General features: G+C 41.2%; 1 protein-coding gene across 6 annotated transcripts in view; it reads right to left on the minus strand.

The window, feature by feature from the left end:
• The window catches only part of LOC129475559 (putative uncharacterized protein CXorf42), a 66,821-nt gene that overhangs the window by 32,009 nt on the left and 10,003 nt on the right, over positions 1 to 24,809 (minus strand). For 2 of the 6 annotated variants that reach the window (XR_010119666.1, XM_063634870.1), the window contains one exon: positions 1,244 to 2,940. The exons of the other annotated variants lie outside the window; for them this stretch is intronic. Coding sequence is in view for 1 of the 2 variants with exons in the window: in XM_063634870.1 (XP_063490940.1) it covers positions 2,926 to 2,940 (15 nt within the window). In the remaining variant the exon portion in view is untranslated. Of the gene's footprint in view, positions 1 to 1,243; positions 2,941 to 24,809 lie in introns of those variants that run through there. 6 annotated transcript variants of the gene reach the window in all.

The raw sequence follows: 24,809 nt of genomic DNA on the forward strand, positions 1-24,809 counted from the left end.
AGACTGTTGGAGATACCTGCTCTGTTCCCAGCTCCTGGCTAGACTATGGGGTCACAAAGATGAAACAGGCATGTTTTCTGCTCTTATGGTACAATCTGTTTGTTGAGGGTGGGATATCTGAAGGGAAAAGCTCACACTTCGTCCCCAGTCCTACCTGTGTTGGCTAGGGAGTCCTTCCTGGAGGATGTGTTGCATAAACAATGGAGAGAATTTAGGGAACATTGAGCCTACTCTTTTTACTTTACAGATGAAGGAACACAGGCCCACAGCAAGGGAATGGTCTGCAAAAGAGAACATATAGACTGCACCCTGGAGAAGGCCAGCCTCTAAGTGGCCATGCCCTTCCTTAGCTCCCCAGTCACCCAGATACAGGAAGTGCTCACTATATAAGATTCAGTTCCTCAGCACTTAACAACTCCATCCTGCCCAGAATGCTTTCCTTCAAAGGCCTGCAGGCTTAAGGCTCTGTCTCAAGCCTGAGCCTTTTTACCTCTAAAGAAAGTAATCAACCTCCTCCAAAGGCATTCAGTATCCTGGTACGGGAGAATATGTGTGTATACCAGGGTCTGGGAATTTTGAGAAACCATCTTAAGGTTTGGTGAGTTGCTTTTTCCCCTTATGTGAATTTATACAGTCCTCTATGGAGTTCTGGAGGGAAAATGAACCAGATAAAATTTTTTTTTGAGACAGGGTCTCACTCTATCTCTTAAGCTGGAGTGCAGTGGCACAATCTTGGCTCACTGTAGCCTTGACCTCATGGGCTCAGGTGATCCTTCCACCTCAGCCTCCTGAGTAGCTCGGACTACAGGCATGCAGCACCACACTCACCTAGTTTCTGTATTCTTTGTAAAGACAGGATTTTGCCATGTTGCCAAGGCTGGTCTCGAACTCCTGGGCTCAAGTGATCCTCTTGCCTCTGCCTCCCAAAGTGCTGGGATTACAGGTGTGTGCTACTGCACCCAGCCGAAGATTTTTTTTTAAGTAAAAACAAAGTATGTTTTTATCTATTTCCAAACTATAGCATGAATTTCCCCAAGAAACTTTTAGCAGATGCTCTCCTCCCTTTTGCAAATATACTAAAACTATTTTATGAAAACAGTATTGGGAATATGGACCCAAAACACAGTTATCCTGTTGTGGAGATTTGGCCAATGGTACATTTGAATTCCCCTAAAATGAGCTCTGTTATACTGACCTACTTTTGACTATATCTTTTATACAGCACTGTAGAGGGCTTTCTGTAGGCCCAGAGCAATGGAGTGGCCTGCATAAGAGAACACACAGAGCTCAGCTTAGAGGAGGCCAGCCACTGAATGGCCATGCCCTCCCCTGGGCCAGGGATCATTCAATTAAGAGAAACACACACCAGCCCAAGTTCAGCTCTTCAGCATCTACCACATTATCCAGCCCAGAACTATTTCACTTAAAGGGTTGAAGATTCAAGTCCCTTCCCCAATCATAGCACTGGGCCATTTTACCTCTAGGAATAGTAAACCTCCCCTAAAGGCATTCAGTATCTTGGTGTCCATTCTTACAGGCCCTTGAGGGAGTGACACAACTTCTACCCTCCTCACAACTCTCATTTCTCCCAATTTTCTTGCAAATCTGTGCCGGAAGTGGGAAGCACAACACATGAACAATAACTAGCTTGGTGCTTGGTGTTGAATTAACTTTTTTAAGAAAGCAGGCTAATAGGTTGGAAATTGTTCTGTCAATATTTTAGAATCTAGTAATACAAAAGACCCCTTCTAAAAGCACGTTCTGTTGTGTTACACAAGCAAGAGGACAAAGGTGATTTCAGAGGTAGCATTCAGGTGTGAGCATCATAATTGATACATTTGGACCCCTCCAAAGCACAGGCCACAAACAAAACTAGGGCCTCTATGAGAACTGCAGAGTTGGATTATGATTTTTTATTTCAAGCCGAAGATTCTTGGTTTAGGCAAAATAATGGAGGGAAGGCAGAGAACAAGGAAGAGTCTCTGTCCATTCCCTTTGAACAAGAGAGACAAAAAAAATTAAACAAAGGATGTTTTAAAATCAAAAGGTGAAAGAGTGTGGAGACATAGGAGGAAAGAAATCCATGGCAATGGCTGAGCCCGGAGCTGTTATTGAGATGTGGGGAGCTTGATGATAAACAGCGGCTAACAGCTAGGTACTGCCTCTAGAAGGTAGCCAGTGGGGCACAAGGAGGTAGCTCTGGCCAGCTGGGCTTTACCATAAAAAAACATAAAGGAAAAACAGAACTCTGGTTCCTATATAAATCAGTCCCTAACATCTCCTTCCATAGCCCTCATCATGAGGCCAAGCAATAAGACTGCAATTTCTCTTTACCTCTGATCCCTATCCTCCCTTTAACTCATCTGGTCACATTAAGGGGTTTCAGTGCGATTGAAATTATTTATAAGGAAGAAAGGAAAGTCAAGACTGAGTGGAGGTTTCACAATCTGATTTTCCCTGGCCCAGGTCCCCAACCCCAGCACCTCAAGCAGCACAAAATATGATTCTATTCATTTTAAGTGCAAGGAATTTCCAAGGATTTCTCACAAATTCCACAGGCCTACCCACCACATCAAAAAGGTCAACTCCAAAAGTGAGTCCGACAGAAATATTTTAAGATGCTAAATTGTCTCTTCTATTTATTTAACATACAGACTTAGATTTAGGAGCCTCTTCTTGGCTCAACCCGTTAGGTGAACACATTCTATAGTATCAAAATTTTGCATAACTCTCCACTAAGTAAATGTTTAGTCCATTCATTCTGAACTGGAAGGAAGGAGACTAGCTGCCAGCTGTGATCCTAGTCAACATGCAGGATGTGATGAAATGAGGAAGTCTTCTTCATGGTCATCGGGTTACTGTCCAAGAGTAGCAACCACAGCCAACGACAGAGATCAAATTTCATTCATCTCACTCTGCTCCTTCTCACCATTCTTTCCCCTACGAACCATAGGAAAGACTCAATCCACAGGCAAAATAAAAATGATACTCTGAATAACTCTTTTAACACCCTCCTGATATTTAGGCACCATGCCCAAACTGTCTTGTTCTCTCCCACAACTGGTAGCATTCTACTATTGTACATCAATATCGCAGTTAAATAGAATAATACTAGGAGGGAACTTTAATTAATCATGATTGCATACTTATTGCAGGAAAAGATAAATAACCAAGAAAGCCACTTTTCCTCTGCTGAGTCTTTTTCTTTGCTTAGCTGTTTTTTCCATATGTGTTGCTTTATATAACTATTTAGAGAAAGTCTCAGGGATCAGCACACATTCAATCTAATAGCATAAGTCTTTTTCAGCTAATGCCATGGCAATAAAGTTTGCTCTCTGGAGTGATGGCTCTTAGACACTGTATTAGTCTGTTCTCACACTGCTATGAAGAAATGCCCAAACCCGGGTAATTTATAAAGGAAAGAGGTTTAATTGACTCACTGTTCTGCATGGCTGGGGAGGCCTCAGGAAACTTACAATCGTGGCAGAAGGCAAAGGAGAAGCAGGCACTTTCTTCACAGGGCAGCAAGATGGAGGAAGTGCAAGCAGGGGAAATGCCAGATGTTTATAAAACCATCAGATCTTGCGAGACTCATTCACGATCATGAGGACAGAATGGGGGAAACCACCTCCATGATCCAATTACCTCCACCTGGTCCTGCCCTTGACACATTGGGATTATGGGGATTACAATTCAAGATAAGATTTTGGATGGGGACACAGCCAAACCATATTAGACACTACAAACTCACAGTGAATCTCTGGAATATAGCATGCTCATTTCTGACTATCTTTGCTTGTGCTGTTCCTATTCTGCTTTCCTCATCTAGCCAAATCATTCATGTCTGTTTTCCTCTCACATTTTCTGCCTCCTTTCACCCATCTTCTTCTTTTTCCTTCTGTTTCTCAACCTCACCTGCCCAATTGTCTCCCCTTCCAGACCCCCTGTAGACCTGAAGTAGCAATCACTAATTAAGAGGCAACAGTCATGACTTATGGCCTCTCCCTGAAACATAACTGTTTTGTGGGTGTAATTCTTATGTTCCCTACCTGCATGGTAAGCAGGTAAGGGAACTTGTATTTTCCGACTGGGTCTCCTACTCTTCTTGTTTCCTTCACGGAAGCTAGGAGTGGTGCTTTATGTGTAATTTTTAAAAGGGCAATGATTATAGTAACAGCTAAAATTTTTGGAAGGCTTAATGTGTGACAAGTACTGTGTGTGAATTAAGCTTATTGCTATTTCACAAATGAGGAAATAAAGACAGAGAGAGATTAAATAATCTGTCCAAATCACAGCTGACAAGTGGCTATAATGGAATTCATTGACCAAACATCCCATTCTGTTCAGTAGACTCAAATGTGAGGGGAAAATAGACATACATAATCTCACATTTTTTTCAACAGAAAATAAGGAAATAAGCTGTGCACAGTGGCTCATGCCTGTAATCCCAGCACTTTGGGAGGCTGAGGTGGGGGGATTGCTTGAGGCCAAGAGTTTGAGACCAGCCTGGGCAACATAGTGAGACCCCCATCTCTAGGAAAAAAATAGCTGGGTGTGGTGGCATGCACCTGTATGTAGTCCCAGCTATTTGGGAGGCTGAGATAGGAGGATTGCTTGAGCCCAGGAGTTCAAAGCTGCAGTGAGCTATGATCAGACCACTGCACTCCAGCCTGGGTAACAGAGCAGGAGCCCATCTCTAAATTAGTTAATTAAAATAAAAAGAAAATGAGGAAATAAACAATGACATGGGATTCTTGTTCAATCTCATTTCTTTAAAATATTCCATTAACCAGACTAAATCTAACCCTTGGGTATTATGCTGAATTAAGGATTCATTTTAATATATAAGTACACAATATTTCTGGATACAAATTAAACAGAATAGACTGCTGGGTATGTACTAGATATTTTTCTTTCATTCTTCTATTTGCTCATTAGATTCCCTTTTCTGTGCTGCCATTTTTTCTTTATAATCATTAACCCATCCATTTATTCTCTGTTAGGAAGTAAGGCAACATATATACAATGAATATAATAAGAAAGGAAAAATGAAAAAAAGTTGTTTTAAAAAATAATGTTAATAGTGTCACTTGAACCCAGAAGTTTGAGGCTGTAATAAGCTATGATCGCGCTACTGCACTCCAGCATGGGTGACAGAGTGAGATCCTCTCTCTTAAAAAAAAAATGTTAACTGTGGCTTAAGACATCTTTTTCAAAAGATAAAGCCATTTTCCTTTGCCTGAGTGAATGCTAAGCAGTCTGTGAACTCACAATATCACTGGGATTTGGAAGTCTCACGTGTTAAAAAGTAAGACATGATCAAAGCTTGAATATAGCCAATAGGTCTGCTTGTTTGAATCCCATCATTTCAAGATATGCGTATTTTGTTTAGTGTTTCAGTGTATTGATATGGTTTATGTAAAAATATATATAAAACTACTTTGTGGAGTATTTCCTGCAATTTCATGTACTCGCATTCAGAAGCAATCAGAAGCCATTTTTCTTTTTTCAAAACAAGAAAAACAATATTTCTTCCATCATTCTATATATATATTTGGCACCTGTTAATGTCATATATGCCAACAGCTACTTCAGACATCTCATTTTGATTGACTAGTATTTCATTTTTCAGTCATTGTCAGTCTTAAAGATTAATGTTTTGTCTTTCTAATAAATATGTAGTTAAATGAATTCCATACTTATTTTTAGATCGACCTTGTGTTTTCTTGCTTATCTTTCTGTGTTAACTGAAATTCTGTTAAACCTAGAAAATTACTTGGAGTATATGTTCAGATGACACAGGGCAGGCAAGCCCCCAAACTGGGGCTTAGCCTGGGAGAGTTCTTGGCTTTGCCCAGGAAAGAATTCAAGGGTGAGTTGGTGGTATTAAACAGCAATCTTTTACTTAACTGGAGCTGTTCCTTGTGAAGCAGGGCTAACTCATTGACATAGTGCCCAGAGCCACACTTGTGGGCTGTTGGCAATTGTATTTATATCCACTTATGGTCCTCTACCCACCTTAAATTTGGAGAGCCTCATGTAAAACCAGAAACAAGCAGGGGACTAGATTCCCTTATTGTCTTATTTATGCCCATATTGTTTCATAATTATAAAATGTTAGACAGGAACATAGGTTCCTTGGATGGAAGGATACCACATAAATATACTCAGATAGATGAAAGGCAGAACTCTTTGTTACTTACAGCTCCAAATGAGAGAAGGCTGCCAGGTAGAGCCACACCTGAAGTTGTAACCCAGGACAGAGCTATACCTGTAGGAGGCAGCCTAAGTATGGCAAGGGAGGTTTCATGGGCTCCCTGTGGATTTGTTACTTTGAAACTTAGGCAAAAGGGCTGTCCCTAGTTGTCTGGTACCTATCCCTGTGGTGATTACAGCAGGTACATAGTTGCCAGGAATGTGAGAGCCCCATAAGGGAAGTGGTTGAGATGTGGATTTAATCAGCTGCTCAAGAAGAGGAAATGACTAGCCTCTAGCCAGGGCCTCAAAATTGGGTCAAGATGGCACTGAAGAAAAAAAACCCCACAATTGGTGGAGCCAAGATGGCCGAATAGGAACAGCTCCAGTCTACAGCTCCCAGCATGAGCAACGCAGAAGATGGGTGATTTCTGCATTCCCAACTGAGGTACCGGGTTCATCTCACTGGGGAGTGTCAGACAGTGGGTGCAGGACAGTGGGTGCAGCGCACCGAGTGTGAGCCGAAGCAGGGCAAGGCATCGCCTCACATGGGAAGTGCAAGGGGTCGGGGAATTCCCTTTCCTAGTCAAAGAAAGGGGTGACAGACGGCACATGGAAAAACGGGTCACTCCCACCATAATACTGCGCTTTTCCAATGGTCTTAGCAAACAGCACACCAGGAGATTATATCCTGCGCCTGGCTCAGAGGGTCCTGCACCCATGGAGCCTCGATCATTGCTAGCACAGCAGTCTGAGATTGAACTGCAAGGTGGCAGCGAGGCTGGGGGAGGGGCGCCCACCATTGCTGAGGCTTGAGTAGGTAAACAAAGTGGCTGAAAAGCTCGAACTGGGTGGAGCCCACCGCAGCTCAAGGAGGCCTGCCTGCCTCTGTAGACTTCACCTATGGGGGCAGGGCATAGCCAAACAAAAGGCAGCAGAAATCTCTGCAGACTTAAATGTCCCTGTCTAACAGCTTTGAAGAGAGTAGTGGTTTTCCCAGCATGCAGCTTGAGATCGGAGAACGGACAGACTGCCTCCTCAAGTGGGTCCCTGACCCCCAAGTAGCCTAACTGGGAGGCACCCCCCAGTAGGGGCAGACTGACACCTCACACGGCTGGGTACTCTTCTGAGATGAAACTTCCAGAGGAACGATCAGGCAGCAACATTTTCTGTTCACCAATATCCACTGTTCTGCAGCCTCCGCTGCTGATACCCAGCAAACAGGGTTTGGAGTGGACCTCCAGCAAACTCCAACAGACCTGCAGCTGAGGGTCCTGACTGTCAGAAGGAAAACTAACAAACAGAAAGGACATCCACATCAAAACCCCATCTGTACGTCACCATCATCAAAGACCAGAGGTAGATAAAACCACAAAGATGGTGAAAACACAGAGCAGAAAAACTGGAAACTCTAAAAATCAGAGCACATCTCCTCCTCCAAAAGAGCACAGCTCCTCACCAGCAACAGAACAAAACTGGATGGAGAATGATTTTGATGACTTGAGAGAAGAAGGCTTCAGACAAACTACTCTGAGCTAAAGGAGGAAGTTCGAACCCAAGGCAAAGAAGTTAAAAACCTTGAAAAAAAATTAGAACTCATTTGATGAGGCCAGCATCATCCCGATACCAAAGCCTGGCAGAGACACAACAAAAAAAGAGAATTTTAGACCAATATCTCTGATGAATATTGATGCAAAAATCCTCAATAAAATACTGGCAAACCGAATCCAGCAGCACATCAAAAAGCTTATCCACCATGATCAAGTGGGCTTCATCCCTGGGATGCAAGGCTGGTTCGACATATGCAAATCAATAAACGTAATCCACCATATAAACAGAACCAATGACAAAAACCACATGATTATCTCAATAGATGCAGAAAAGGCCTTTGACAAAATTCAACAACACTTCATGCTAAAAACTCTCAATAAATTAGGTATTGATGGGATGCATCCCAAAATAATAAGAGCTATCTATGACAAACCCACAGCCAATATCATACTGAATGGGCAAAAACTGGAAGCATTCCTTTGAAAACTGGCACAAGACAGGGATGCCCTCTCTCACCACTCCTATTCAACATAGTGTTGGAAGTTCTGGCCAGGGCAATCAGGCAGGAGAAGGAAATAAAGAGTATTCAATTAGGAAAAGAGGAAGTCAAATTGTCCCTGTTTGCAGATGACATGATTGTATATCTAGAAAACCCCATCGTCTCAGCCCCAAATCTCCTTAAGCTGATAGGCAACTTCAGCAGTCTCAGGATACAAAATCAATGTGCAAAAATCAGAAGCATTCTTATACACCAATAACAGACAAACAGAGAGCCAAATCATGAGTGAACTCCCATTCACAATTGCTTCAAAGAGAATAAAATACCTAGGAATCCAACTTACAAGGGATGTGAAGGACCTCTTCAAGGAGAACTACAAACCACTGCTCAATGAAATAAAAGAGGATACAAACAAATGGAAGAACATTCCATGCTCATGGGTAGGAAGAATCAATATTGTGAAAATGGCCATACTGCTCAAGGCAATTTATAGATTAAATGCCATCCCCATCAAGCTACCAATGACTTTCTTCACAGAATTGGAAAAAAACTACTTTAAAGTTCATATGGAACCAAAAAAGAGCCCACATTGCCAAGTCAATCCTAAGCCAAAAGAACAAAGCTGGAGGCATCACGCTACCTGACTTCAAACTATACTACAAGGCTACAGTAACCAAAACAGCATGGTACTGGTACCAAAACAGAGATATAGACCAATGGAACAGAACAGAGCCCTCAGAAATAATGACACATATCTACAACTATCTGATCTTTGACAAACCTGACAAAAACAAGAAATGGAGAAAGGATTCCCTATTTAATAAATGGTGCTGGAAAAACTGGCTAGCCATATGTAGAAAGCTGAAACTGGATCTCTTCCTTACACCTTATACAAAAATTAATTGAAGATGGATTAAAGACTTACATGTTAGACCTAAAACCATAAAAACCCTAGAAGAAAACCTAGGCAATACCATTCAGGACATAGGCATGGCCAAGGACTTCATGTCTAAAGCAATGGCAACAAAAGCCAAAATTGACAAATAGGATCTAATTAAACTAAAGAGCTTCTGCACAGCAAAAGAAACTACCATCAGAGTGAACAGTCAACCTACAGAATGAGAGAAAATTTTTGCAACCTACTTATCTGACAAAGGGCTAATATCCAGAATCTACAGTGAACTCAAACAAATTTACAAGAAAAAAAACAAACAACCCCATCAAAAAGTGGGTGAACGACATGAACAGACACTTCTCAAAAGAAGACATTTATGCAGCCAAAAAACATATGAAAAAATGCTCATCATCACTGGCCATCAGAGAAATGCAAATCAAAATCACAGTGAGATACCATCTCACACCAGTTAGAATGGCCATCATTAAAAAGTCAGGAAACAACAGGTGCTGGAGAGGAGGTGGAGAAATAGGAACACTTTTACACTGTTGGTGGGACTGTAAACTAGTTCAACCATTGTGAAAGTCAGTGTGGCGATTCCTCAGGGATCTAGAACTAGAAATACCATTTGACCCAGCCATCCCATTACTGGCTATATACCCAAAGGACTATAAATCATGCTGCTACAAAGACACATGCACACGTATGTTTATTGCGGCACTATTCACAATAGCAAAGAGTTGGAACCAACCCAAATGTCCAACAACGATAGACTGGATTAAGAAAATGTGGCACATATACACCATGGAATACTATGCAGCCATAAAAAATGATGAGTTCATGTCCTTTGTAGGGACATGGATGAAACTGGAAACCATCATTCTCAGTAAACTATCGCAAGGACAACAAACCAAACACCGCATGTTCTCACTCATAGGTGAAAATTGAACAATGAGAACTCATGGACACAGGAAGGGGAACATCACACTCCGGGGACTGTTGTGGGGTGGGGGAGGGGGGAGGGACAGCATTAGGAGATATACCTAATGCTAAATGATGAGTTAATGGGTGCAGCAAAACAACATGGCACATGGATACATATGTAACAAACCGGCACATTGTGCACATGTACCCTAAAACCTAAAGTATAATAATAATAAAAAAAAAATAAAAAATAAAAAATAAATTAAAAAAAATTATAAAAAATAAAAAAATAAAAATAAAAAATAAAAATAAATAAATAAATAGGTTTCAATTGTACTTAACTATTTGAAGTATTTAAAACCAAGCATAACCTCTGAGCTAAAATGAGTGATTTTGTAAATATTTAGGCAGTGGTGTGAAGAAGTAATTCACCCCCAAAACACACTAATGTACATTTAGTTACAATGAGACTGAAGCAGGGAGATGAAGGCCAAGTCCTCCTGCTGTTGTTCTCAAGCATTTGGTAAAGCAACATAGGGAGTTGCATCTTTAGATTTGTCTAAAAAACACAAAGAACAGTTACAAATAAAATTCCATGTACATGTATCCCAGAACTTAAAGTACTATATATATATGGCAAAAAAACACAAAAACAAATAAAATTCCAGACAGAAAGAGGATGGAAATATTAGAGAGTTATATACAGTCAAAGTATGCCTTGAAGCTGCCACACAAACTCAACATTATGAAACTATCAAATACATAAATGAACACTCTCTTGAGGAATTTCTAATATCAAAGGAATTGTTTTTTCCCTTTTGGTGGTACAATTATGAAGAGGTGGGTTTTGCAGAATTTGTTTAGTGGTGGTAGGGTGGCTGTCAATTCAGGGTTGATTCAAACCTCTGTTAATTTGAAATACTCTTCCATTTTCTCCAGCAGTGAAGACTTATTTGTAGGTCATGAGATCAAAAAGTGACTACTTGACACCATGGAAAACCTAAAGTTGTGTCAAAGAACTACTGTCAGGGAAAAAACATCAAGATGAGTTTATTGTTAGTTTTGCTGCAGAAAGAGAGAGTGAGAGAGAGACAGAGAGAGAGAGCGAGAGAGAGAGTGTGTGTGTATGTGTGCATGCAGTAATGGAAACGTGCAGATCTGATGGTGGGTTGTCCAAAAAAAGCAGCCCCTGAGTGCTGTCATCCTAACACCATAGGTAGGGCTCACAGTCAGTCTTGGCTGACTCCCACAGTCAGGTTGGGAGGATGAAAGAAACCTCCACTGTCTTAGGAGGCATAGAAAGCTCAGAGGAAATGAAAGACAAGGTTTGGTGAGTTGCTTTTCTGGTTTACATAGTGGTCTCTTAATGGAATTCTGAAAAGGAAAAGGAGTCACAAGAAACAAGAGAAAGAAAATGTTCTCATCTATTTCCAAATTCTAAGGCATGAACTTCCCCCAAGAAACTCTTTGTAGATGTTTTCTCCCTTTCTCTTATTTGCAAATATAATAGAACTGTTTTATGTAATCAGTACTGGGAATAGGGAACTAATATTGGCCCATAAAACAGCCTACTTTGGGGATTGGCTATTTAGGGAGATTTGATAATAGATTTGAACATGCCCAAAATGAGCTCTATTACACCAGCCTTCTTTAGACTATATTCATGCAGAGAAAGGATCCTAAATCCTAAAATAGGAGAGTGAAAGTGAGGAGTCAGGCAGAGAGAAAAGGCCTGTAGTGTCACAATTTGCAGATTGGGAACTTCCAAAAGGATTAAATACAATGTTAACTCCATTAATTAGGATGCTGAGTGGACAGTAAAGCCCACCTGACATGGTTGTTTTGTTCTGTTTTTTAGTAGCTGCCAGGCATTTAAGAAAAAGCCTTTTCTGTGACCCCCCACACCCACATTGATGTTGACCTTGCATTAAAATGACTATTTCTGTTATGGGATCTTTGGGGTGTCAATTTTCTGGCAGGAAACCTCTGTGGCTGGTGACATCTTTGCCCTAGTTCTTGTCCTGTGTCCAGGAAGAATGAGGTATGCAGACAAGTGAAGAGTGAACAAGACAAAGAGGCGCCTGAGTTCTTGTCCTGCATCCAGGAAGAATGAGGTATGCGAACAAGTGAAGGGTGGACAAGGAGGAAGAGGAGCTTTATTAAGTGTTAGAACAGCTCAGAGGAGAACCACAGTGAGTAGCTCCTCTCTGTAAGCAGGTCATCCCATCTCTCCATCCTCTGCCCTGCTCTGGCTGAGCCCAGGACTTCTATGGACATCAAAGGGGAGGAAGTGTGTGCTGACTGGTCCATGGGCAGCCATGGGTGGGCCCAGAAAAGGCACCACAGGTCCTCACTCCAGTCGTCAGGACTGGCCACCTGGCCTGAAGGTGGGGTCTTACTGAGGACCTGCCCTCTTCCACCCAGGAGCCTGTCTGCCTCCCGCAGCAGTCCATGGCACCCAGGCTGCTTGCACCAAGGGGCACTTGCAGGCCAGTGCTGAGCTGCCCTCAGCCCCCCTCAGCTTCCTCTCTCATGTTCGTGGGCACTGAAATTCTGGAGGGGGCCAAGGCAGCAAGGCACTGGCATGTCAGCACTGCCCTGAGCCTACACACATCCTCCGGGCTGTGACAGCACCTCCGGCTCGGCCCCAACTCCTCTCTGAGATGAGATCAGAGCAGGTGCCTGAGGGAAAAGAGAACAGGCAGTGGGAGCAGACACTCCTGAGCCTGTGGTGGTGGGGCTTCCTGGCCCCCAAGGATGCAGGCTGCAGAGACGCCCGTGTCCTGCACCTGGGAGGGCAGCTGCAGATGCACCTGAGGAGCTCCTGCCCCACCAACATGGAAAGGGTGGGGCTCCCACTTGTCCCTGGCTCCTGCCCGCTCTGTAGAGCCAGAGGCCTGGGTCTGCAGCCACGGATTGGGCAGTTATAGTTGCACTCAGGAGGACAGGGATGCTGCCTGCTCCTGGCTCCCTTGAAGAGCACAGGGAGGCTCAGATCTGCAGCCCAGTAGGGTGGGGGATCCTGCCTGATCCATGGAGCTGGAGGCCCAGGTCTATAGCTGCAGTTTAGGCGACTGCAGTGGCACCCGGGAAGCTCCCTCCCCACCCTGGAAGGGGTGGGGCTCCCACCAGCTCCATGGAATGTGCAGCCCCAGCCATGCCTCCCTGCTGCAGCCAGCATGATTGCAGCAGCCGCTGCCATCAGTTCTACTTTCCTGCCTTAGAAATTGGTGATGGTGTAGCAGGAATTTTAAAGAATCAGAGAGAACGATGGGGTTCAGGGGGTATCTATTAATTATTTAGGTGCACCAGCCCAGTCGGATTAATATCCAAAGGACTGAGCCCCGAACAAAGAGTTAAGTTACCTTTTAAGCATTTCATGGGGTGGGGGAGATCTGTGCAGGGGGAAGTGAGAAACAAAGGCATTTATTCAATTGAGACATGCATTACTTCAGTTCTTACTTTTTAAGGAAAAACATGTTTTGTGACTTGAGTTTATCTGTCTAGTGACCTTACAGCTGCACAGCTAGGGAATCAGGGTCTTCACAATGCCTGGGGAAGGGAGGAGAGATAAGGCTCACTAGCCACAGAAAAATGGGCAGTTAGTTTTTAAAGGACTCCAGCTCTTTCTCTTTCTCAGAGGGAATTGGGTTTTCTTATGTACAACTGAATTTCTGCTTACATATTCTTTAATTTCTTTTAATTCTTGTTCCAATGGGAATGAGATCTGCTAGTTTTGGACTGGGGCTAGCAGGGCCTCAGGCGCACCACCACTTGGCAACATCAGCCTCTGTCCAGAATCCTGAACCTGTAAGCTAGAACAGGGTTAGCTGACAGTGTCCTGAACCCAAGAAGGTTGGGAGGGTGGGGTTGGATTGGAGTATGCAGGATTGACAATGGTATACTTCTTCTCCAAACTACTGGCTGGGCAGAAATCTTGAGCTCTAATGAATCTGAACCTAGTTAGGCTAACCTTTCCTTAGCACATTTCCTTAGCAGTAAAGTCTAAAATATCAAGGCAGTATCCAGGGCTTCAGCAACTCTTGTGTCCCAGTAAGACAAGCCACAAATACCTTTGGCCCCATTATCAGGCCTCCATTGCCATAAAATCTTTTTAACTCTCAAGAGGTTACAGAGAATGAATTACTCCTTAATCATACTTGAAGCAAACCTTCTGTCTAAAAATCCAATGTAGCCAGGCATAGTGACTGGAGCCTGTGATCCCAGACACTTAGGAGGCTGAGGTGAAAGAATTGCTTGAGACCAGGAGTTTGACACCAGCCTGAGCAACATAGTGACTCCCATCTCTAAATAAATAAATAGACAGATAGATAAGTAAATACATAGACAAATTGATAGAATGATAAATAGATAAATGAGTAATAAATAGATTAGATAGAGATAGATAGCCAGCTAGGTAACTAGCCAACCAGCTGTCTCAAAAAAAAAATGGCTGGCTGTGGTGGTTTATGTCTCTAATCCCAGCACTTTGGGAGGCTGAGGCAAGAGGCTCTCTTGAGTCCAGGAGTTCAAGACGTTTGGGCAGCATAGTGAGACCCTGTCTCTACAAAAAAATTAAAAATTAGCTGCGTGTGGTGGTATGCACCTGTAGTTCCAGCTACTCTGGAGGCTGACGTAGGAGACCAAGGCTGCAGTGAGCCATGACTGTACCACTGCACTGCAGCCTGGACGACAGAGCAAGATCCTGTGTCAAGAAAAAAAAAAAAAAAAAAGGAAACTGGGTTTTTTCCCTCTACTTTCACACACAGTTAATACAATACTCAGCACAAAAACACTTTTGACATCAGATTCTCCAGTGAACACCAACTGGGTGTCTTATGATTTAATTCAATTCTGACACTATCTACCTGGAGATAGTGTCAGATCCTATGGGTTAACGGTTCAGTCCCATGAGATTGCGACCCCCATTTCAGATGCCAGTCACAAGCACTAGATTGTCACTTATACTTCTGACTCCCTGGGTATAAATTGCAGGGTCGTATAGCCCCCTCCTCAGGTTCAATTAATTTGTTAGAGTGGCTCACAAGACTCAGAAACACTTACTTAACATTTACTAGTTTATTATAAAGGATACAGAATAACAGCAAAATGGAAAAGATGCATAGGGCAAGCTATCAGGAGGAGGGTGCAGAGCTTCTACACTCTCTCTAGGTGTATAACCTTCCAGGCACCTCTGTGTGTTCAGCAATCTGGAAGCTCATCAAATCTCATTGTTCAAGAGTTTTTATGGTTCTGGCGTTCTATGGCACAGTAGGGTGACTATAGTAAACAACAAGGTGTTATAGATCTCAAAATAGCTAGAAGAGAGGATTTATATGTTCCTATCACAAAGAAATAATACATGTTTGAGGTGTTGGATATGCTAATTACTCTGATCATTTGATCATTACACAATGTATACATGTATCAAAACAAAATCACATTAGGCTGGGTGCAGTGGCTCATACCTGTAGTCCCAACACTTTGTGAGACCAAGGCAGGAGAATCGCTTGAGGCCAGGAGTTTGAGACAAGCCTAGGCATCATAGTGATACCCCATCTCTACAAAAGAATTTTAAAAATTAGTTGGGCATGGTGGTGTGTACCTGTAGTCCCAACTACTTAGAAGGCTGGGGCAGGAGAATCCCTTGAGCTCAGGAGTCCAAGGCTGCTGTGAGTTATAATCAAGCGACTGTACTCCAGTGAGGGCAACAGAGTGGAGACCCTACCTCCCAAACACACACACACACACACACACACACACACACACACACCACATTATACCCCATAAATGTGTACAAAATCATGTCAATGAAAAATACTTCATTTTTATGTTTTATTAATATTTTTAGAGGCGGGGTATCACTCTGTGACCCAGGCTTCAGTGCAGTGACCTGATCATAGTTCACTGCAGCTGTGAACTCCTGGGGTCAAGCGATCCTCCCACCTCAGCCTCCTGAGTAGCTAGGACTACAGGTATGCAGCATCATGCATGGATAATTAAAAAAAAATTTTTTTGTAGAGATGGGGTCTTGCTATGTTGACCAGGCTGAACTTGAAATCCTGCCCTCAAGCAATACTTCTACCTTAGCCTCCCAAAGTGCTGGAATTACAGGCATGAGTCACTATGCCTAGAAAAAAAATTTATTAAAAAGAGTTTTTATAGAACTCATCCCTTAGCCCTGCTTTCCCGCCTTTCCTGGATGTTGGTGGGTGAGGCTGAAAGTTCCAACTTGCCAATCCTCTAATCCTCTATTACCTGTTTTTTTTTCAGGTGACTGGCCTTATCCTGGGCTACCTGGGGGCCACACTCTGAGTTATATCATTAGCATAAACTCAGATGTAATCCAAAGGGACACATTATAAATAAGAAGATAATACTATTTGTCAGGAAATTTCAAGGGTTTTAGGAGCTCTGTGACGGGAACCAGGGACAAAGACCTAATATATTTCTTATAATATCATAGGACTATTTCCTTCAATATGACTTTAAAAAGGTTCAGTTTTTATGATGCTCAGCTTCCCCCATGACCAGGGTGACACTATTTGTAGTAAGGAGGGACAGAACAGCTGCCAGCTGATAGTCAGTTGTCAGGACACAAATATTTCTTTATTCTGTTACCAAGCATAGCATTAACAGAAAGGACACAGTGCAATTCATTAGCTAGGTTTGCATCCAAGACTTGGACAAAAATGAAAATGTATTAAAAGTGGGTAGAAACTTTGAAAGGAAAATAAATCTCGGAATCCCCAAATCACTAAGCCAAAGGGAAAAGTCAAGCTGGAAACTGTATCGGACAAATCTGCCTCTCATTCTATTCCTAAATAAGATAGTTACAAAGATTTGTTTAAAAGCTACATACCTCTCTCACAATTTGCCCATAAGGAAAATCCTCATGGACAAAGGACAGACAGAACTCAAAGTCATCCCTCTGCTCCTGTGCAACAAATGCATATCTGATTGCTTCCTTTGCTCTATTGTTTCACTAAGCCAGAATAAGGCATAAGTGACTATTCCTGTAAATTGTGTATTCAGTGAAAGGCTAATCAGAAACTCAAAAGAATGCAACCATTTCTCTCTTATTTACCTATGACCTGGATGCCCCCTCCCTGCTTCGAGTTGTCCCACCTTTCTGGACCAAACCAATGTACATCTTACATATATTAATCGATGTCTCATGTCTCCCTAAAATGTATAAAACCAAGCTGTATCCCAACCGTCTTGACCACATGTTGTCAGGACATACCGAGGCTGTGTCACAGGCGCATCCTTAACTTTGGTGTAAGGAACATGGCTGCAGTGAAGCCAGGCAGACATAGGCTGAGGTAAACATCCTGCATGACTCAACAAGTTTGGTGTACAGGCACATAACTCCACTCGTTATATAATCACAGCCATGTAGCCATAACATGGGAAGGATCATCACTCAGCTCAGAGCCACTATTGTCTTTAAAAGGTACAATTACCCTGTTAATGCTGTACAGGTGTGCCCAGAGAAAGAGAGAGAGCCAGAGCTGTCTGTCTTGCAGATGGACAGAGGGAAGCCAGGACACAGTTTGGCTTGCTTGCACCCAGAGGGAAAGAGTTAAGCTGCTGACCCTGAAGGGAGAGCTGGCCGTGCGGCTGTGCGTGGGAGCAGCTACAGCAGTTAGCCAAGACAGAGACAGACAGTGTAAGAGAGCTGCTGAATAAAATCATCTTTCATCTGCCTACAACCCACCCCCTCCCCTGCCCTGAGTGTTCTTTCAGCTACCTGCCACCCATCCACCCACTCCCTTCCGACCTCGGCATAGGCTGGAACCTGACCCTGGACCTGACACTTGGCAAAATAAATTTTCTAAATTGATTGAGACTTGTCTCAGATACTTTTTGGTTTACAAATTGGTGACCACAGAGGGACTCAGTGGAGGTGGCCCTGACCTTTGGCAAATCTCCTGTTGGTGCTTGGTACCAGCTTCAGCTATCTTTATAGCTCAAACCAATAGGACAATTTCCTGAGGCCTGGGAACTCCCCTCCCTCCAGAGAATCCCTGATCTCCCAAAATTTGGTTGAGATCTAAAGTATATTTTGCTGTACAACTCCTTTTCTGGAGTTTTACTTGCTTCCAACAAGGCAGGCAAGTTTTCCTGCTTCCATGACGATGGAAGGCAGGTAACTCCTTTCTGGAGTTTGAGCTTGCTTCCAACAAGGAAGGCAAGTTTGAGTTTCTTCCTGCTTCGAGGATGGTAGAGAGCAGTCTTCAGTCTGAGACCCATTTCTAGGTAAATAACTGTTTTTTTTTTTTCTGTCTTAGAAATTCTCCTTAATAACTAAAGGTTAAAATTGGCAATCAGCAGGTCTTAATTTCTCCTTACCATTAGAACACTCAGCGATCATATTGTTGGGGTTTTTTGTTATTGTTTCAGTCTTTCTCCCATTGGATTTGATCAACTCTACCCAATTTGGTCAAATCTGAATGAGAATTCCAAATTATGGGGAACAAGGCCTCCGAATTGGCTAAAATTCCTTGCAGCTGAAAACAAAACAAAACAAAACAAAACAAAACAAAACAAAACAAAAAAACCATGTGTTTAGTTTCTGTGTCTGCTTCCTGTCTTTTCTTTCACCCTATTCCTCCTTCCCCTTTGCCATCGTCGACCAAGAAAAAAATCTAGAGAAGGCTTCTAATGAGTCAAACCCCTCAAAGAACTCAAAACGAAGGCACTATTCATGCCTCTTTGGAGTGTTCTGTTTTCTTTGTGGAGTTTCAAGAATCATGGGCAGATTCTTTGTAGGTCTAAAGCTCTGCTCTCCTGTATTGCCTTACCTGACCTCTTTGGCTTTTGGCAATACTAGAGATTACCTCGTACTGTAAGAGGATTTGACCTTGGCATGTGTAATGGCAAATGAGAGCTACAAAGTTAAGAGTGGCTGAGGACAGTTTACAGGAAGTGGTCTCAGCTGAGTATTTTTCCTCCTAAGAAATTGTTTAGGATCATAATTCTAGTTCAGAGGTTCATTCTAAAGGGTCTTCTTTGTTGCCCTTCCTCCTGAAATTAATCTCAATTGGCTTGTCTGCACATTTGCATGAGGAACTGAACTGTTGTTTTCATAGATAAATGAGAGACTGAGTTTCCTCAGCTCCGAAATGAAAGGGCATTTTGCTCCTCCCAGCTGAAAGGCACCCCTGGGTGATGGGTGGGAGCTTTCTTTTCTACCTGCTTTAAGTCTGCTGTTACTTTTCTACTGAAATAAAATTCACTGTTTGCATCCAACCATTTCTTTTCGTTATTGTTTGCAAACTGGTGAGTTTGTATTACTATCTCATGGCTAGAGTTCTGAATTAAAAGCTATGGGATCTTTGTATGAGTGTGCATGTGTGTGTTTATGTGTACATGCATGCATTTCATTATGTGCTTTTGGTCACAAGGTACCAAATTGGCTTAAAGTTAAGTAGTACTCATAAATTAAATAAGCCCAAATGCTTTTCAAGTTCATATGACTTAAAATACTTAATAAGCTAGCTTTACAATTATTGGTAAAATAATATTAGAAATGTCTTAAGAATTGTCAGCATACATTTTTGTTTGCACTTACGAATCAAGAGATTTCATACTTATCCCTGCCAAACATTATAAGGTGTCAAAATTTGGCATAAGGGTTAAACTATAACCCAGCCCAAAACAGAATGATATTTGCTGTGTAATTCTTGATAAATAAGATGTTAATACTGTTTTAATGTAAACAGCTGAATTTTGGATTATTTAGTAAGATAACCATATATTTAATCTTAAGGTTCTTACTTAGGTAAACACCTGAAGTTCACAGGCTATAAAATGCTTGACAGGGAAATAATTTTAAATGATGACTATCACAGTTTTCATAAATAATCTAGGTAAACAATTAAATTAGGTAAATATAATGGGATATTTATAGACAAATTTGTCATAATTTAGAATCTAAAGTTATATTAAACTAAATAATAGATATTTCATTAAATGGGTATTTTCCAATTAAAAAATATATATAATATAGTAGGAAAACATTCTTTCTAAAAAAGGAAAGTGTGCTCTTATTTAAATGTGAATTACTTTTGTCTAACTAAAAGCTTATTTAAAGGTTATGTGTAAAACAAGATAAAAGAAACTAGGAAATAAGAGAGATGTAAGGAAAGTTATAGAAATAAAGAGGTATTTTTGGTAAAAAAAAAAAAAGCTTAAAGAAAAATAATTTTATATGAGAAAGAATATTAGGCCAGGTACAGTAGCTCATGCCTGTAATCCCAGCACTTTGGGAGGCTGAGGTGGGTGGATTGCTTGAGCCCAGGAGTTCAAGACCAGCCTAGGCAAAAGTGCGAAATCCCATCTCCACAAAAAAAATACAAAAATTAGGCAGGCATGGTGGTGCATGCCTGCAGTCCCAGCTACTTGGATAGGCTGAGGCAGGAGGATCAGATCGCCTGAGCCCGGGAGGTGGAGGCTGCAATGAGCCATGATGGTGCCACTGCACACCAGCCTGGGCAAGAGACAAGACTCTGTCTCAAAAAAAAAAAAAAAAAAAAAAAGAAAGAATCGTATGTGGTAAATTTTTTTGTCCTAGAATAAAATGACTGGTTGTTTAAGAAAGAGGGATGTTCAGGACAAACCAGAAAGTCCAAGCATGTCATGAATGGTCTGTATAAGTCATAAGATTTATGGAAAAAAACTTTTATATGATCTAATTGGCTATAATTAAAGGGAAATGATTTATAATGGTCTTTCTAGAGATTGGGTTTTGATATTAAAAAAAGACATATACTAAAGAATTGGTTAGAACAATGAAATTTTCTTAAGGTATTGCTTTACTCTTAAAATTACAAGACATTTTAATTTTTTAATGCAAAGTTCAACTTTGTGTCTCACTGTTTTCACCTTTCTCTCCCCCTTTTTTTTTTTTTTTTTTTTTTTTTTTTTGAGACAGAGTCTTGCTTTTTCGCCCAGGCTGGAGTGCAGTGGCGCAATCTCGGCTCACTGCAAGCTCCGCGTCCCGGGTTCACGCCATTCTCCTGCCTCAGCCTCTCCGAGTAGCTGGGACTACAGGCGCCCGCCACCATGCCCGGCTAATTTTTTGTATTTTTTAGTAGAGACGGGGTTTCACCATGGTCTCGATCTCCTGACCTTGTGATCCGCCCGCCTCGGCCTCCCAAAGTGCTGGGATTACAAGCGTGAGCCACCGCGCCTGGCCTCTCTCCCCTTTTAAAAGGTCTGAAATAATAACTCTATCATTCAATTCATTTTCAGCTCCTGTAAGTTTTTTTTTCCCTTCAGGTTCTAATTTTTGTGGCCTGATGCTAAAAATGTTTTATTGTAAAGGTCTAAAGAAAACGTTTCCTTCCAACATAATATTCTGTGCTCTTGGCTCTAAATTGTTCTATGAACCAGAAAATTTGCATTTGTGACCCAGGAAACACTCTTTCTATGTCTAACTAATTCAAGTACCCTTTTCATTAGTTTTGAGTTGCAGGTTATCTAAATGGACTCCCCATAGGGAACAGCAGTCACACTGCAGATCTTTTCTTTTGCCTTTGGGTAACTGTCCTAATAAACAGATTTTATGCTTTATCAAAATAATTCCTGTCATTACTAAGTTTTGATTTGCTTGGAAATAACACTGAGATTTAAAAAAAATTTAATTGAGGGTATTACATCCATGAAACTTTCTGTATGTGCTTTTAAAGTCCTTGTGCTATTAAGTTACGGGGCTTTGACTCCTGGGTCTAAAAAGGTCTAAAAAGGACCAAGTCCTGCTAAATCTTAAACACTAACAGCCGTTAAAGCCTCATCTTCAGAGCCGGTAGAAGATGCCCATCAAAATAAACTGCATTCATGAGACACAGGACAGAAATTAAAGCTATTCAACTCCTCAAGGCCCAGGGACTATCATGAGAGAGGTGGACATGTGAGATTGTAAGAGCTGATTTTGAGAGACAAGTTCAGTTTCTCTACAAATTAACCATTAATGTCAAAGGCACACTGATGTAAGACCAGCATATGGGTCCCTGTGTTAGATTAACAAGGTTTTCTTGAAGCATTCACCCACTCCTTAATAAAAGGTTATAAAGGTTATAAAAAAGACTTAGGAAAATTATATCTTGTGGTCAAGATGATTAAATTTTATAGGTTGTTTATAAAATTTTGAAAAACAAATTTAATTTGGCCTCATGCCATCTTTATTAGGACTTATTGTTTTGGAAATTAAGTCTCCTGTCTCAAAGAATAAAGGTTTTTAACTTTTTTAAAAAATCGAGTTATTACTTTGGCTAAATGAATGACTTATTTTACAATGATTTGTGATCCTATTTTGTGATATCATGTGTTCTAAACTATTTATGTTTGACAAACTTTTCAAAATCAAATTTTAACTTCAGACCTCATTAATTTTTTGAAATTAGTCTCCTGAAGTCCAAAAGAGACGTCTTTGGCTTATTTGATATAATAAAATCATACAGAAGTATTGTTAAATATGGAAGTGTTTAACTTTCTTTGGATTATATTTGTATAAATGTGTTATTAGTATGTGTTCCAGAATTGTATGAAATTCCTGTGATTCTGATGTGTCTTATGGCATATTATCAGTGGTAAATTGTGATTATTATGTTAAATTGTTGTATGCCATAGAAGTAACCAAATTTCCTTGTCAATTGTCTAACTATGACTGTTCTAAGATTTTTTCATCCACAGTTATTTTACTTTCATCCTTTTTTTTTTTGAGAGGGAGTTTCACTCTGTTGCCCAGGCTGGAATGCAGTGGCACGATCTCAGCTCACTGCAAGCTCCGCCTCCCGGGTTCATGCCATTCTCCTGCCTCAGCCTCCCGAGCAGCTGGGACTACAGGCGCCCACCACCACGCCTGGCTAATTTTTTTTTTTTTTGTATTTTTAGTAGAGACAGGGTTTCACCATGTTAGCCAGGATGGTCTCGATCTCCTGACCTTGTGATCCACCTGCCTCGGCCTCCCAAAGTGCTGGGATTACAGACACGAGCCACCGCACCTGGCCACTTTCATCCTTTTCAAAAGGTGGTTTTATAATCAGCATAGGACTCTGACAGGTGCTCCTGAATGCACACTTCAGATAACTTTGGAGATTGTGACACTAGAATAGAGGAAAAACTTCCAAGGCTCCCATGGAGAGCTGAAATGTTCATGATTATCAAGCAGAACAGGAGTTAACTGCATAGACTGAACTAATAGAAGACTGAAATAATTATGACTTTTGCTCAAAATGTGGCTCATCCTTTGTTTTTCAGAGCCAAGAAAACTTTTCTTTTGAGCTATTTACAGCTTTTAACACTGAAGTATACTCCTATAAACAAAATTTAGAGCATATTTCTTTCTACCTGATCTCTCCAAAATTTGGAAACTAGTTGCACGTATACTTAACTTACAGCAATATAGTTGGTTGCATAAGTGCAATAAGAATCTGTTTTCTTTTGTAACAGGACACAAATGGAAAAACTGGTTATTTTACCAAGGTATTGACAGGAATAACATACTTTCAGATACAGTCTCCTTTAAGAAATCAAAGTTGACTAACAGGGCCAAAAAAAGCCCCTTGTAAAAGCTATCCTCATACCTTATCTACACAGTCCCTGTACAGTCTCCTAACATGTGGTAAGTAAAGTGCCACTTTCTGACAGGCCCAGGAGACCCAAGTTTTCTTGGGACCTCGAGGTGAGGAATTCACCCAATTAATACAAGTATTTGCAGGCACAGGCTGGGCTTAAGGCATTAAAGTTGAATCTGAGATTCCTTATGGAATAAAGTTCCAGCAAAGCCAATTTTAAAAAAAGACTATATGGCAAATAATTATTCTTGCTGACTTTATGCAAATACTGCAGCCATAAGACTAAAACTTATTTTGCCAATGAATTTGTCCTATGATTTGTCTTTAGTGAAAATGGGACTGGAGAGAGAATAAAACATGTTTCAAAATAAACTATAGTATACCTGTTAGATTCTAGTTTTGCCTAGTGTTTTTCAATTTTTATTATTTTCTATAGTTTAGACTGAATTCTAATTTTTTTCCTGGCTACAAGTCTCCAAAATAATGTTTTCAAATTGTCCTTCTTTCCTTTCCCTTCTTCCCCATTTTTCCTCATTTAAAATCACTAAAAATTAAGCTGTGCTTTCTTCAAGCCCTGCAAACTGAAGCTAGACAACTTCAGAAGAAAATAACAGCAACCTATTTACATACATAAACCACTTTCATACCTGCCTACTGATGCATGGACTTCAGAGTATTATGGCCTATATAGATTTTCCAGGATTGTTTTTGTTTGTTTGTTGTTGCCTTTCTCCCTTCCTCCCTGTTTTCTCTTCCTAGGACATGAAACTTCACAACCTGCTAAACATGAGCTTTCCTAATAACATGGGACCTACTCATGTAGGAATAAAGCATCCTAGCCATGAGAGATCAGACAAATCTAAGACCAAAGGACTCATTTTCTTCTAAAATGCTTTCTCTGAAGGATTTTTAAAAGGGGAAAATGTAAAAAAAAACAAATCTCGGGACCCCAAAATCACTAAGCCAAAGGGAAAAGTCAAGCTGGGAAAAGTCAAGCTGGGCAGGACAAACCTGCCTCCTGTTCTATTCCTAAATAAGATAACTACAAAGATTTTTTAAAAAGCTATATACCTCCCTCACAATTTGCTCACAAGGAAATTCCTTGTGAACAGACAATTTAAAGTCATCCCTCTCCTCACGTGAGACAAATGCATACCTGATT

Source organism: Symphalangus syndactylus, chromosome X, assembly GCF_028878055.3.
Source record: "Symphalangus syndactylus isolate Jambi chromosome X, NHGRI_mSymSyn1-v2.1_pri, whole genome shotgun sequence".
Classification (NCBI taxonomy): Eukaryota; Metazoa; Chordata; class Mammalia; order Primates; family Hylobatidae; genus Symphalangus; species Symphalangus syndactylus.